Here is a 16,895-nt window from a genome sequence, read left to right on the forward strand (position 1 = left end):
GGGTTTAGTTATCCTATTTCATAATTTCAGTGTAAATGTATTATGTTCCATTACTCTTTATTATAGTACACTAAAATTTTCATACTTTTTCTTGGTCTAAGCACAGATTACCATAAAAGGCATGTTACTGTGATTTTTTTTTTTTTTTTGATGGTTTTAGAGTCTTTTCTAAAGACGTGCATCAGGATTTATGGATCTTCATTGCTAAGCAGCTCCGTTCTTTCTGAATTGTTGGGCTTTGCAAAAGCTAGGCTAGAAAACCAGCTCAGAGTCTTTTGCCCACTGGGCTATTGCTCATCAACATTATTGTTCCAATAGTTCATTGTTGGAAAAGTCCCTAATTCATTAAAAGAAAAAAGATTGTGGGACAGGTTTTTAAAGACACCAGGTATTACTGAGTCTAGCACCTTTCAGAGTTATCGCCATCTTTATTTGACAGCTGTAAATCTGCCTCTTCTCCCACTCTACCTTTACTGCAATCAACTATTTTACTTGTATATTTGTATCCTGTACAGTCTTTGCTAATGCATACTCAGTACCAAGCAAACATTATTTAGCTTGTATGTATACTTAGCCTAATAATGACTAAATTTTTTACTACTCTTTTTTTTTTTTTAACTTATTTACTGATTTTCCTTTATCTCTAGAAAGCATAGCCAAGAAGTTGCTCCTCTTTCTACTACGGTAAGTAAATATGTTGAGATGCTTAGTTCTTTGACCGCTGTGAAGTAGATTTAGTTGTGGCAGCATGTTCATTAGAAATTGATCCATTGAAAGAAACCTTTTAAATAACTTTCTATGATATAACATTGTTTATAAATAATGATGTCCAGAGTTGCATGACTTGCAACTTGTGTAAACACAAACCTCACCATCTTAAAACACTAGTCTGTTTTTTTAATTTTAGAGTATTTTAAATGACCTATTAAAAGAATATGAACTACTATTATTAAAGTTTGACATATAGGAGAGGGTTTTTTCAATCACTATTTGAGTATTCCTTGATAAAATACTTTAGAATTTTATTACTAATATGCTCTTTTCCTCCTTTCAGTATTTTTACTCACTACGGATATTTGCTGGCCAAGACCCATCCTGTGTTTGGGTTGGCTGGGTAACACCCGACTATCATTTTTACAGTGAGAATTTTGACCTAAATAAAAATTGTACAGTGACAGTTACTCTAGGTGATGAGAGAGGCAGAGTTCATGAAAGGTATGGAATTATTTATCACTTATGAAAGTTTTTATTTTAATACTGTTTTTTAAAAGTCAGATATTTGCAAGCTTGATGATATTTTAAATATTAATTTAAACTAATAAGAAAATTGATTAGGGAGTATGAGTTTTCTGTGCACATTTTTATATGAAAGTGTTTTACGTAGACACGTTAAAGTGAATTTATCATTAATGTTCTGTTGGAAAGAATGTTTACTTTGGAAAGAATTTTAAGTGAAAGAAGCTTCTTTCATTTAGAATCTATATTTACTCCTGGTTGACGAACTTGTTTGTTTTACTGTAACTTTTAAGTGCACACAGAAACCTGTGAAATTCTTTAGTAACTATAAAAAAGGAAAAAAAAAGTCTGATTTAGTCTGATCCCTTACCCGAGATGATAATGAAAGATTACAAAAAAAAAGATTTGTTAATGAGCAAACAAACTAATAGCATAACAAGTACCTTTGAGGATCTCTAAGTATTCTTCCATTGAAAAGTGTATCTCTACCAAGTTCAATGTGACCTGTACTTTGCTCTTGCTGTCCTTTCAGTGTGAAGCGCAGCAACTGCTACATGGTTTGGGGAGGAGACATAATTGCTAATTCCCAGAGATCAGGTCGCAGTAATGTTGATATAGAAATTGGATGCTTTGTTGACCTGGCTACTGGAATGGTGTCATTCACAGCCAATGGAAGAGAGCTTGGCACTTGTTATCAGGTATTATCAGATTTTCAGGAAGCTGTCTAGTAAGCTGCTTGTTTTGATGTTATTTCTCTTTTTCAGAAATCTAACCAAACGCCATTTGGGGGATGATAACATGCTTTCCTATATCATTCTGGTTTATCCCTCTTTTTCTCACGCTTTTGTAAGGGTGTGTTTTTTGAGTTGTTTCAAATGTTTAGGAAGGACAGCTGGCAGATATGTTTAGATAAATATTTTTTTACATCTCCGTTTGTGTGGTTAGGACTCTTGATTTATGATGTTAATGCTTTAATTTTTTTTCAACTGAATCTGTTATGCAATACAGGGGAAATAAATATTCAAACTAGCAGAAGGTCAAAAGTAGACTTTAGATATAGTAATTTTTGATACGAACTGAGAAGAAAAATTTAGTTCGTTATTATCAGGGTTTGTGTCTTCTGCAGATAGCTCTGATTTGGAGAACTTGTGATTTGATAAGTTTAAAAACCTAAAATTCAAATATGCATTAATACACAAAGCCGAAGTAAGTAGGGTGGGCTCTAATCACTATTAATATCCTCAAAACATGGGGTTGTTATGCAAATGGATCGGTAGTTGACAGAAGTTTTCATCACCAGATTGTTGAGATTTCCTCTTAGTAAGATCAGTTGAACATACTAAAGCACCCACTGTGGAAGAGGCTGTCCAGAGTTAGCAACAATTCATTGCTTTCTTCTATGTCAACCCTCCCAAAATCTGTAGTACAGACAAAACTGAAATGTTATTTAACTGAATTTAATGAAACTTTTATATTGACTCCATTGAAAATGGATTTTGCAGGGTTGCACACAGCCTGTGAATGGGGGTGGTAGGTTATTTAGTAATTGCAAATTTGGAATATTTTGTAATAGTGGTTAATAACTTCAGTGCCATGCTGGGCCAATGCTGATTGTCAACACCCTGGGAAAAGAGAACAGGCGATTAAAGTGCTTAGGCCCTGCTTTGTTGTTTTCGTAACTAGATACAAATCAATATGAAAGCTCCTGAGCAAGCCCATGAAACTTTGGTGTGTTTCTTTGTGCTGGATTTTTGTGGTTTTTTTCATGGACAGCTATGGAAGGAGGGCTCTGGTGGGTCGGTGCCGCGTTTGTCCCCGCTGGGTCCCTCATGCACCGCTCAGGCGGCGCTCTGCCAGCGCCCACGCGTGCCCCCGGTCTCACCTTCGCAGTGGCTGCGAACAGCCGCTCACACCCACGGTCTGTGCATCAGCTGGAGACAGCGAGGCGAGAGGGGTTCTCTGCCTGCAGTTCCGAGATGCTTAATGGCAACACCCCTAAGGGAACAGAGGCAAGAAGAACCCAAAACTGAACGCCCACGCCGTTTTATCGAAAACTCCCAAAGGCGGGCAGAGCATCCAAAACCGATAGTCTGAGGACTAGGGGGCAGAGGCAAGCTTGAGTGACATAACAGGGGCCAATGGGAAAAGGGATGGGAGAGGGGAGAGGGCCAGTGACCAGCAGACTCTAGACAAAGGGAGAACTTTCTAGCGCAGTGTTGTAGGGAGAGACCACTTTTGAGGCAACTTGGGGGGTGGAAAGTGGACTTAGCCACTGCAACAGACAGCCTTTAGCTGTTCTTACCTTGCAAGGAGATATATGAAAAGATAGATGTAAAAGATGGATGTTACTGAATTTGGTGTAAAAAACACTTTCAGGTTTTTCTTGTATGACTTGCAATTAATATAACCATTTTCCTGGTACTAAATTTAAAATTATCTCAGAATATACCATATTTTCTTCTCTCTTTCTTCTCTTTTTCATGGAAAAATACCTGAAGTTGTTTTAGGAAATACTTTTCCAATAAACCTGTTAGCACCTGCTCTGCTGAAAAATGGGAATACCCAGCACTTTCTATAGATATAAAACAGCATATTCCAACAAGATTGTTATAATTAAGGGTGAAATATTTTTCAATTTTTGCTTATTTTGAGTAATTTAAATATTCTCTCCTTTTTTGACAGTAATGAAAATTGTATTATGTAGTTTTCATTTCCATGTCTTGAATATTTTTACAATAAAATAAGACCTTTAAAATATTATAATAAATCAAATCTTTCACTCAAATTGCCACAAATGATTGATATTTTTCTTATCTAGGTAATTATTCTAGTCTTATGACAGTTTGCATGCACTTTTCAATTTACTTAACTGAAATAGAAGGACAATATTTGTATGCTGTTTTCATTTTAAAAGGCCTACAGTTCAACATATTTAAGAGAGGAAATGAATTTTTCTGTAGTTCTTGATCTAACTATTGAATGCCATGGTGATATTCAGAAGAAAACCTAATACATCAAGAGGAACAGAATGACTTTTTTTCTGGATTTGGGATTGTGGTTTTTTTACTTATCAAAAAGTTTGGAATGTACATACCCAGCCCTATATTATTTTGTCTATGCCCATAGTCATAGTTCTGAGAAAACTGTTTTTGATAGATTGTTGTCCTCAAAATTAGGAGTTGTATTCCTTCACAGGACAAGCACTGTAGTTGTGCTTAGGTTGTACAATGTATGTACATGATACACAAAATGCACAATGGTGTGATTGATATATTTAACTGAACTTCTGAAACTTTGACTTAATTGACTTGATGTACTTTTTTTTCAGCCACCCTGGAGCAATGAATTTTTGAAACAGTTATACTATTCTATAATTATGTTTTTAATTCTTTATTTCATGGCAGTGGTGGTGGGTAATCTTGTAGAGTGTTATTCAGAATAAACTGTCTTCTTACACTGACATGCACTTTGAGTCCTATATGGGTATTGAGCTATAATGGGTAAAAAAGATAACGTAGCTGTCATAAAAATCCCAAACACAACCAGAAACTTTAAAACTGCAGCACTGTGATTCACTATGATTTTATAAGACTGAAGACAAATGGTAAGCCTGAAAATAAAGAGTTCTTTAAAAAAATTATATTATTCTACTTTTAGAGTATGGGTTAGAAAATCACTGATCTTAACAGGAAATAGGATTTGCACTATTCTTGTCACATATTGTGTTCTCACCCTCTAGAACAAGTTGTTGAATTTGGATGTTTTTGAGAAGACACTATTCTGTGTTACCAAAGTTCTTGCTATAGGTGTTGAGAGCACATAGGACTACAGACACACCTGTCTGAAAACCTATAATATAATAATATTATAGGTAGACACTATTCAACACTTTATTTAGTAAAGTATCTAAAGTTATTTGATAATGAAGTGTAAGGTATACAGTGTTTATTTTATATCATATTCAGGTAGGAGATTATTTTTCCATTTTTAATTTTTTAAAAATTTTAATCTCATTTCACTACTAGGTTGAACCAAACACGAAGCTTTTTCCAGCAACTTTTTTACAGCCCACGAGCACTAACTTGATTCAGTTTGAACTTGGTAAATTAAAGGTAGGAAGTATTTCTATATTTTATAGAAAGAAAATCTTTATGTAAATGTGCTCTTTTAAATCTGTTTATTTCCATGCAAATTCCTGAACAGTTAAATTTGTTTAGGAAGGTTGAATCAATGGTATGACTTGTAATTTGACTTCTATGTTTACTTCTGTAAATGTTGTTATTATATGCAGTTAATTGATTATCTGCATTTGTCAAAATAAACAAATATTATTTGAGGATAACACCATGAATGTTGGGGGGTTTTAATGGAATTTTTTGTTGCAATAACTTCTACCTTTCTATGGTTTCCACTACTTACAAATTATGCTTCCTTCTGGTTTTATGGGTTTATTCATAATTACATGTTACAAAAATAATTAATACACTTATTTGTTTCAGAATACCATGCCTTTATCAGCAGCAATTTTTAAAAGTGAAGAAAGAAATCCTGTTCCTCAATGTCCCCCTCGCCTTGATGTGCAAACAATTACACCTGTTTTATGGAGCCGGATGCCAAACAGCTTTCTAAGAGTAGAAACTGAGCGTGTCAGTGAACGTCATGGCTGGGTTGTGCAGTGTTTGGAACCTCTGCAGATGATGGCACTTCATATCCCAGAAGAAAACAGGTACATTTATAATGAAATAAAATGACTTCATGTGGACAAAATATACTGACAACAGATGTCTGAGTATGGATCGAACCTGCCTTATTGAATATTTAACCTATAGTTGTTGAGAATTTCTGATCTTATCTGGTATCATATCAGATACTATCCTATTTGTGAAATTTAAGTAAATACAAGAGACTGAACTTTAATGCCGTGTACCAACTTTTGCATACATAAAAGAAAGCATGACTATTTGATTTTATTTAAATTTAAATTATGAAATAGCATCTCTTAAATCTGTAGGTCTTTAAACACAGAGGTTTTTCTCAGCTTGAGGTAAACAAGTACAAAGAACATGCAAGTACTATTTTGCTAATTGTTTTTCTATAATAAAAACCTGTAATCTCTTCCTGCTTCATATGGACTGAATTTACACGAATTAAGTTCTTATGTTCTTATTGACAAGATCGTGCCTTTCTTTGATTTTCATTATGTTTTATCTTCAGAGTGAGGATAATAAAGATATATCCAAATATCAGATGTCATAACTAGCGAAAAACCAAACTATCAGCAAAAGTATAGAAGAAAGATCATTTAACAGTTGTACTTTTATTAGAAATTTTAAAATTTCTTTTAATGATTCAAAACTTAATTGTATTTATTGTTAATAAAACTGAATTCAAGAAAAGAGTGAAAAACAAAGGGTCTTGTGGAAAAAATGAAACAGTGATCCTGAGTAAACCAGGCACTATTGAGTGACCGTAGTAATGCAAACTTTCAGCGTGCTCAATATACCTATTTTAAAAACAAGTTCCAATTTATGATAGATTCCAAAGAAGCATCTCCATCTCACATTTTGGCTTTTTTTTTTCCTATGGAGTACTAATTTTAAACAGTCTCAACAAATTATTTCTGCCATTTACTGTGTTTTAATGATGCAGATACTAAGATCAGTTAGTATCAACTTTTATATTTTATATGGTTTAAAGAGGAACTGACTGAAACGTTCAGAGATTACAAAACTTTCCTTTTCAAAGTCTTTTTTCATGGAATTGACTGGTGTTCTCTTTCTTTATTTCATAACAGATGTGTTGATATCTTGGAACTATGTGAGCAAGAAGATTTGATGATGTTTCACTACCACACTTTAAAACTCTATAGCTCAGTTAGTGCTCTAGGTAACACTAGAGTTGCTTATGCACTTTGTAGCCACGTGGATGTATCTCAGCTATTTTATACAATAGATAATCAATACTTACCTGGGCTTCTACGTTCTGGATTCTACGACTTGCTCATTAGTATTCACTTGGAGCACGCCAAGCAAGCCAAGCTCATGATGAGCAATGAATTTATCATTCCAGTTACAGATGAAACTCGAAATATTAAATTATACCCCAATGAAACAAAGAAGCATGGTTTACCTGGAGTAGGGCTTAGCACTTGTCTTAAGCCAGCCTTTAATTTTTCTACTCCATGCTTTATTGCAACCAGTGAAGATCATCAGACATCCACCCCAGAGATACCCCTGGAGATACTTAAATCCAAGGCCATAAGTATGTTAACGGAGGCAGTACAGTGTAGTGGTAGTCATATACGAGACCCTGTTGGAGGACAGGTTGCATTCCAGTTTGTTCCTGTTCTTAAACTGATAGCAACATTGCTCATAATGGGTGTTTTTGATGATGACGATGTGAAGCAGGTGTTACTCCTCATCGATCCCACTGTGTTTGGAGATCACAAGGAAGAAACAGAAGAGAGGACAGAGAAGGAAGAAGTGACACAAGTTGAAGAAAAAGCTGTAGAAGCTGGGGAGAAAGCAATCAAACAAGCAAAAGTTCCTGCAAAGGGCTTGTTGCAGACAAGATTACCAGAATCTGTTAAGCTTCAGGTGAACATTTATTATAAGTGTGTTATTTACATTCTACTCTTGATGAAAAAAAAAAAGTGTTTTTTGTCTATTCTCTACTAAAAAAGATTTGAAATTCTGAAGGTCTTTAATTCCACTTTGCCTTAAAACCTCAAAATTCATTAAAAAAATTGATGATGATGCCATTCTTTCTACATGTATCTACACTCAAAATAGATATGTGAATACATACTTATTTCATAAAAACTGAAGGGTTAGACCATGTGATCTTTAAAGGACCCTTCCAGCCAAACTAATGTCATTTCTAGATATTTTGAGTGCATGGAGTAAAAGATTGTGAGTGCAATATAGTATTATCAATCAGATAATGAAACTGTACAATTTTGTCACCTTTACAGTGTTAAAAATATGGGACAAATGTCTCTCATTTTTACAGTCTGATGCAGTGTATATTATGTACTCAAGTTCTTCCCCAAAATTTCTAAAACTGTTGAGATTAAGTCTATTTTCTCTATCCTAGATGTGTCATTTACTCAATTATTTTTGTGACTGTGAACTGCAACATAGAGTGGAAGCAATTGTATCATTTGCAGACCGTTATGTATCAAAATTGCAGTATAACCAGAAATACAGGTACAATGAACTCATGCAAGCCTTAAACATGTCTGCTGCATTGACTGCCAAGAAGACTAAAGAATTTCGGTCTCCTCCACAAGAACAGGTAATATTAAAAAAAGAGAGATTGAATTAAACGTTAAAAAACTCTTTATGATGACAAAATAAAGTCCTGACTTCTAAACTACCATTGGCATTGCTGGAGAACCAAAATGAATTTGAAATTAAATTTATTCCATACCGCAAAATACTGAATGTCAGAATGACTGAAACTTATGTTCTAGAACTTAACCTGTGAACCAAAGTTATAAACAGGTAAAGTATGGCTATATACTAGAATATGTCTTAGGCTATTTCAGTGTTTTAACTATATTTTAAATCCCCTAAAGATTAATATGTTGCTGAATTTTCAACTGGGAGAGGATTGTCCCTGTCCAGAGGAGATTCGGGAGGAATTATATGAATTTCATGATGATCTTCTAATTCACTGTGGTGAGTGGGAAGGTTGTGATACGAGTTTTGTTTGTCTTTTTTTGGCACTTGACAGATCAGTTGAAAAATATACTAGCATGAGGGGGTTTTTTTGTTAGATGTATTACTGCCTACAAGGTGACATTACTGACAGACTTTGGTATATATTACAAAAATATGGGAAACCTGTGAGTGGAGTGGTTTTAAGTTTCACTGTTAAATCTCTATTAAATATTATCCAATAGTATTCTGTTTATATACCAGTTTTATAATTATTGGGGGGGAAAAAAAATCCAAAGAAGGTTGGCTTACCTTAAAAGATTTATATAAGCACATGTATGAGTACAAGCAGATAAAATGTATTGAGGGAACACCGTTGCTGTGAAGCTGAGCCGCAGAAATTTAATAAAAACTACCAGATGTGGGGTTCTCTGCCTGCTTTAGCTTAGTTTCCTGGTGTACTGTGAGAATCAGTCATTACAAAACTCTGTTGTACTGCAAATTACAGCTTGAATTGCCCCCACTCATTGAATTTAGATTTCCTGTGCAATTTTATGTGGGTTTTTTGATGTCTATTTTTCATTAGTTTATTGACTTTATTGAGATCTTAGTCTAATTCAGACAAACATGGAATTATTAACATTAATAATCTGAGTCATCTAATTATTACCGTTCATTCCCACTAATTATGCAGTTTAAAACAGAAATAAAAAAACTTTTCCCATCTACCTACTTGGTAGCTATATTCATAGTTACTCTTCCAGGATATTGCTTAGTCCTATGGTTGTTGACATCCATCTTATCCAAGAAGAAGGGGCCAACATCATTACAGTGAGTTGACAACATCTGTCTCTTCCCCAGGAAGAGCAAAATATTCCTAATGGTTAGTTCTTTCTTGTCCGCCTTTTTGCTTGAGGTCATTATCAAATGTTTACCAATACAGTCTGATAAATCTTTCTTTGCTGGTAATCCGTAAATCCAGTGTTACCTGGTTCATGGAATTGTACTGTTTTAATGACCTGTAATTAAGTTACTGTTTTCTGTTTGTAGGCATGGTGCCTCATAAACCATTCTGTGCTTGTATTGTTAAGGCTTCTGCTGTTGTTTTGCACTGCTATATCTGAGTACCCTCTTAGAATCTCCAGCAAGCTGTGATTTCATGATAAGCCAGTTATAATTTTTCAACTACCTTGGTCTTAGCTTCAGCTAAAGATGCGTAGGTATGCAGGTATCTAAGTTGGGCTCCATCAATTTACTTCTGAGGTTGTTGTATAAGACAGTATTAGAAGTTCTTAAAATCAAAACTTGTATCTGTAAGGCAGAAATTTAGTTGGTTTAACATTATTTAGTTTTCACAATCCTCTGTTAATTGTTATCATCCTTGCTTTTAAGTGCTTACCAAAAACTCTTTTCTTTCATTCATCAATTTTCTTCCAAGTGTTTAAGTGAATGGTTAGTATCCTCCTATTTACTCCTCTTTATTACATCTATTATAATAAGTGATTGCAGCCATCTTGATTGTTCAGTCGCTTAGCCCTTGATCTGACCTCTGGTTTTCAAAGATAATGCCCATTTGTCAGCACAGAGTACTCTGAGACTCCAGAATAGAGATTATGAAAGACCTAAAACTTACTTGGAAATGTCTTAACTCCACAATCAATTAAGTTTAGCTTGAAATCTTGTGGCTGGTATGATCATTGAGTTAGTTTAGCTCCTGATCACTCTTCATATTTCATGAGGTGAAACACTAGTTATTGTATGCGTTGAGATTTTTCTTTTCAGGGATGTACTTTTATTATTTGTTTACTACATTACAAATGTGTATTTTGAACGAGAGTTCAAGATAGAGAAAGTGCTGTCTCATGATTAAAATAGTTGAAAGATCCTCTGGATTCTAAGCAAAACCATGTTCATTACTTTGTACAGATTTATCAGAGGTGGTCGCTGTGGATAAATGCTCCTCATTATGTGTGTCCTGACTTGGTCCTGAAAATCAGTACTAAGCAATCACAGCTGCAGATTAAATGAATAGGAGTTCTCCTTGGAATGTTTAATCAGCTTTTTAGTACTAAGTATACTTTGCCTTCTAAGTGGAAAACTATGTATGCAATCAAGTAATTAAAGGCTTCTTCATAATGAATATAAGCAAATAGTTACTCAGGCAGTCTTAATCCTAGCACATCCTAACTGTGAGCAGTTAATTTTGCTGGCATAATAATGGTCCTCTATCATATTTTTTTATGTACAATTTATTAGTTATAAAAAAACCAAACAAATTTACAACACATTTTGTAGTGTATTATCAAATTGACACTTATCTGGGTTGAAACCATCTGTACCTGTGCACAGACCTCTGCCACTTGAAGGAAGCAATTAGCCAGTAGCAACATGAGGTGGTCAGCTTCTAGATGGATTGCAACTGTAAGAGGATGCAGAATGAACAATTAATGATATGGAGCAGTGAATGAGACCCCATCTTCAGGAGTCACAGACCTCATGTACGCCAGTCCAACACTGTCTTAACTCATCATTCCAGGGCATTTCTTCTTGTCTGTCCATTTCAGCTTCTCAAGAGTTCTCCTCCTAGTCTGTCTCCCATGTGTCCAGGGCCTAGCTTTTATTTCTGTGCCAGATAGTTTCTTCCTTTAATCTCCTTATCTGCTTTCTCTTTCATTACTAGTGATATGTTCTTACTTTTTTCCTTTCTTATTTCTTAGCTTTACATTTTGCCAAGCCAGTCTCACTTACCCAATTTCTTAAATTCCATATTTACTCTCCAATTTCAATTTTTACTTCGTTCATTCCCTCCCACTGCCTTTGAATTTTATCCCTTAGTCACTCCTAGTCATAATTTCCACTCACCCTTTGTAGCTGCCAGCAGCAAAGTTTCTCCAACTTGATACCATGACTGTTCTATTTTCTTTCTTAGTTAATTTTTTAATACCAGTTTTAGCCACCGCAGTTTATTCTTTTCCCCTCTGCTTCAGGTTGTGGCTCTAGTATCCTGTCTGAAAAACTTTTCCTTTTCTCAATTTCTCTTTGACAAGCAAAGTGCAAAAGCTTACATTTCAGCTTGGCAGAATTAGCTCTGATCTGAAGGAAGTCTGCTTAGCTGTTCTTTGCTTCTGCACGTAACACGTGTTGTCTGATGATCACTAAGAGGTGGGAGAGACTTTGAATGGTTGTGAAGCAGCGTAGTGAACTGAACTATATTAAACTACCTGGTAAAACAACACCCCATCTTATTGTATACATTTTCATGAAAAGCATGTATTATCCACATAATCTCTGAACGAGATCTCTTACAGCTTTAAATTCAGTTAATATATTTGTTTAGGGTGGCTAAATATCTCAACTGAAAAATTGTACTGTATTGTAAGATACAACCATACACTTCTTTCTTTAGCTTATATTCTGCAATATGAAACAAAGGATCACATATTTAATCAAATATGACTGTGAGTCATATTTAATTGCCATAGTAGACTCTTAGAAAAGTACCACCTCTTTGGTCGTAATAGTGAAAAATGAATACTACAAATCTGGATATAAGAAGTATGTGTACTGAAATGAACATCATTTGAGGGGTGCTACTGGTCCTACATGTTAAAGCTGCTGGCCTTACTACTTCTTTTTTCCTATATGAAATTTGCTGGTTAAAAAAAATATTTCTACAGATATTTTAATATTTAAATATTGAGGGACTTCACAGATAGAGTTTTGTTTATAATCAGTTTTATTTTCCGCTAAGGTATTCCACTAGAAGAAGAGGAAGAGGAAGAGGAAGATTCTTCCTTGACTGGCAAACTCCGTTCATTAATGTACAAAATCAAAGGTCCACCAAAAGCAGAAAAATTGGAACCTAAGGAAGAAGAAGAGAAAGCTCCTAGTAAGTTTTCTTTCCAGATAAATACTTTAATGATGCAAGCGTTAAAGTTTTACAGTCAACAGGAATGTATTTTCTCAAAAAATTTTATAAGGGACTAAAGAAGGAGACTACCAGTTTGATATTCTTCTGCCTCTTAGAACTATTATTCTGCATACTGAACACCTCAGATGCACTTTTAAACAAGAAGCTAAAATGAGTGGAAGATTTTGGATCCAAATCATTAACTCTGGGGTTGAAAATTTACATATGCTTTATAAAGAACTTTAAAAGGCTGATTATGGTACAATAACCTAGACTCAAGCATTCTAAACTTGGGAAGATTTCATTTTTGTGGTCTGTTTTTTTGATGTAAAATTATTCTTTAGAGCTTATGTCCACTTCCATCTATTAACTGTTCTTAGGCTACATATACACACAAATATAGACATGCACATAACCCCCCCAAAACACTTGTAATCACAGACTTCTTATTCTGAGCGGTATTCCTGTACATATACCTTCCCATACTCTCTTCCATAGCACGCAAGGGGTGTTCATGGTCTATACAGGTGAGATTGGTTCTGCCCTTGCAATTCCTCAACCATCTGCATAAGCTTTTTGTTGAGCTCCTTTGAACAACTCACCTGACTTTCACTGCTGCTGTGCTCACATGCCACGTGAGAACTCACCCCAGTGGGGCTGATATGGGGTATGAATCTCACAAACTTTGTCTTTGCTATTTTAGGGTTAACCCATGTTTATGGGTTTTCAAACCTTAGAAGTGACTAGGGATAAGGGTGAGGAATAAGCAAGGTGCAAAGCTGAATTCCTCCAGGTCTTCCTTTAGAATATGTTTTGTCTGAGGTTTCTTACCGCCTTACTGAAACAAGATTGGGATTATAGCTCTAAATTTCTGTGACACCATCCAGATATCATGTGCAGGATTCTCCAAGGGACTTGAGGTTGGTCTTCCAACCAATGATGGAGTCTCCTCTTTTTTTCCCTAGTTGCTCAGTTTGGCAATAGGCCCATGTACAGACGTGGAATGCTTAATTTATTTCAGGCTTAACAATTTCATCAGCAGTTGTGTTGAGATTAGACAGTGAAGTTATTTTATAACTCATGACACCTCTTACATGATCTGCTTGCTCTGGAAAGCACCTTAGAGTGTTTGTCCTGGTCTGAAAGCATCTTTCGGTCTGTTAAGCTCAGTACTGTGTTGTAAGTACATTAAATCTTACAACAATCTGATATGCTGCATGATACAGGGCTTCATTCTTCAGTGACTCATCTGTTAGCATCTGCTCTCTCTTTAATGGTAGCAGGACCTACTCAGCATCTGGAAGTATCATTTCTTCTCCAGGTATCATGTGGATTCTATTGTCATGAATCAGGAAATATTCACTCCTAAAGCCTCAGGGCACATGGTGTTAGGTCCTTGGAAGAGAGCAGTTCATTTATTTCATGTACCAGAGCTTAGAGTCATGAGAAATGTTGATTGGACAAACAATCCTTCAGTGTCTATTTTTCTAGAAATTTCAGATGACTCCTCCTTGGAGTGATGCATATTACAAATATGCACATGGATTAAGTCACTCAAAGCATGATGAAAAATTATATAAATATATACTTGACTGTAGCCGGAGACTGTGAGATTTTTAGTCAATATGTGCACTTCCCCTTTACACATCAAGAAATTTGGAATTTGGAGATTAAAGGAAATGAGTGTCTGAGGTACCCCCAATCCTCTTATGTCCATGAAGAGGCGTGGTGGTGGGCATGATGTGTACCTCCTTCCAAGGTTAAAATCTCTGGCCTTGAGTGTCTTGGCCTTGGTCGTACATACTCAGAGTGTGAATATTCGTAAGAAGGAACTACTTACTACAGATAAATCTTCCTTTCCTCTAAGTATATGTTCATTTCTAATCACAAACAAACTTTTACCCAAGGGAGGAATGCCACCAATTTCAACCTAGTATTAATGATTAATCAGTAAATTTTGAATTTAAAACCAAATTAAAACTCTGAAAATAAACACATAGAAGCAATGAATTATTGTTAATAATGATTGTAGGACTTTTGTTACTATCAAGTCAAAATTGAAATGAGGCATGACATGCTACTAAGAGTAGGGCTATCTCTGTGACGTACAGAATTTGTTACCACAGATTGAAAGCCTAATTATTGAACAGAACCTCAGAATTAGTGATGGGTTTGCATAAATACAACATTAAGTAAACTAAGAAAGTGTTAGCAAGGGAAGGAATAGTGTAGACACAAACCCCAATGCATCTACATTTAGTGGATAAACACTTCAGTGATCAAAAGTCGGAGGGAGCTGGTTTTGCCATTGGAAGAACTTTGGGGAAGTCAGGGGGTATGTTTACTGGTAATAGAAGAAAGAAACTTGTCTAGTTTTAAGAGGGAAGATGATTTTTCCTGTTTTACCTGTTATCAAGCATGAACATTTGTTGGAACAAGGAGTGGAACATGTGTCTAATTTTCAGGTAAATTTCCTAAACTTTGGGCTCAGCAAAATTGTTTTCAGCATCACTGAATGTGCAATGTCTACAATAGAAGTGCTTCAATCAATATTTATTGTGTAGTTCCAAACAATACAATGTTTTTAGAAAGAGCATTCCCAAGTGACAGTGACTTGATATAGAAATGGGGGATAAATTAAAAGTCTAATGCAAGATTTAATTTACAAGGGTGCTTCTCAGAGTCATGGTCAACTAAAAGATGTTCATTGTCAACAGTGCTGATATGGACTTGAACCCTAAGTAGATGTTTATTGTTTTCTATCTCTCAAGAACATTGCACTTATCTTGAAAGATCTGAAAGTTGCTTTTCCAATTTAAAAATCCTATTCAGTCTGCTTGTGGTTTTTTGCAACTGCCTTGTTGTCTACTCTTACGTATTTTATTATATTACATGTTTTTGACATTTTCTGTTGGAAGAGCTAGTAACATTTAATGTATTTTGTTTTTAGCTACACTGAAAGAGCTCATATCACAGACAATGGTGCGCTGGTCCCAGGAAGATCAGATCCAAGATCCTGAATTAGTTCGGATTATGTACAGCCTCCTTCGTAGGCAATATGACAGCATTGGTGAGCTACTGCAAGCCCTGAGGAAAGCATACACTATTAGTGCTACCTCTGTGAAGGATACCATTAATCTGCTTGCAGCACTGGGCCAGATTCGCTCACTTCTCAGTGTGAGGATGGGAAAAGAGGAGGAATTGCTAATGATTAATGGATTAGGGTATGGAATTAACAGAATTTTATTTTTAAGTTGGTGTGAAGCTTTTGGTTTATATTAGTAAATCCTATAATTTTTGATCCTAAATTAAAATTAATGCTGTACTGAAGTGTAAGTATGTACCAGAGATTTACACTTTCACATATATTTCCAAGGCGGCTCCAAATGATCTCTGTAACAGTATCAAAAGGGTCAAAGTTTCTGTGCGCTAAGGTATTATCTACAGAAAATAGACTTATTTTACTGCAGTTAAGCCTGATGCTTAAACCCTCATCAAAGTACATGTTTTAGCAGCTCTGGAGAAAAAGATCACTAAAATTTTTGCTGGTGTCTATCTATACTGCATTTTTCCCAAAATTAAAGCCCATCTTATATTTCACACATGAGTGAATAAACTTTCTGGTGTCTTTTCAATTGGGAATTCGGAAGAAATTTCCTTTATATAGCACATGATGATGTGAGAATATTTTCTGCATCTTTGCTATAAAATTACCTCTGTAAGCAGCAGTATTATGGTGCATGCCTGAATGTCTTTTACTCCTCTCATGTGACTGAATGCTGGTCAGACCATTTAATGTTAGAAGGAAAAAAAATGACAGAAAATTAATTACTTCAGTTAAAATGGTGCATTTAGAAAGAGAGAAAACTATAGTATTGTTACCTGAGAACTGTATTTATTTTTATTTCTTCAGTAATATTAAGCAATTTCTCTCCTTTTCAACAATTGTAAGAAAGTTCCATTATTCTTACTATTTCAATGTAAAAATTGTACTGCTTTTTGTAAAAATTGCGAAGACTAATCTGTTCATTTGAATTGATCAAGTCATAGCAAAGACTCATTAGGCAGTGTGTGACAGTATTACCCAA

The 16,895-nt window shown here is 35.1% G+C and overlaps 1 protein-coding gene across 17 annotated transcripts in view; it reads left to right on the forward strand.

Moving 5' to 3' along the window:
• RYR3 (ryanodine receptor 3) overlaps positions 1-16,895 on the forward strand; it is a 201,968-nt gene that overhangs the window by 95,676 nt on the left and 89,397 nt on the right. For all 17 annotated transcript variants that reach the window (XM_048306945.1, XM_048306949.1, XM_048306947.1 and 14 more), the window contains exons 31-40: positions 648-684; positions 1,055-1,215; positions 1,769-1,934; positions 5,262-5,348; positions 5,736-5,962; positions 7,031-7,832; positions 8,332-8,532; positions 8,816-8,918; positions 12,649-12,786; positions 15,758-16,031. In XM_048306945.1, the coding sequence (XP_048162902.1) occupies positions 648-684; positions 1,055-1,215; positions 1,769-1,934; positions 5,262-5,348; positions 5,736-5,962; positions 7,031-7,832; positions 8,332-8,532; positions 8,816-8,918; positions 12,649-12,786; positions 15,758-16,031 (2,196 nt within the window). The remainder of the gene's footprint in view (positions 1-647; positions 685-1,054; positions 1,216-1,768; positions 1,935-5,261; positions 5,349-5,735; positions 5,963-7,030; positions 7,833-8,331; positions 8,533-8,815; positions 8,919-12,648; positions 12,787-15,757; positions 16,032-16,895) is intronic.

This window comes from Corvus hawaiiensis, chromosome 6, assembly GCF_020740725.1.
Source record: "Corvus hawaiiensis isolate bCorHaw1 chromosome 6, bCorHaw1.pri.cur, whole genome shotgun sequence".
NCBI lineage: Eukaryota > Metazoa > Chordata > Aves > Passeriformes > Corvidae > Corvus > Corvus hawaiiensis.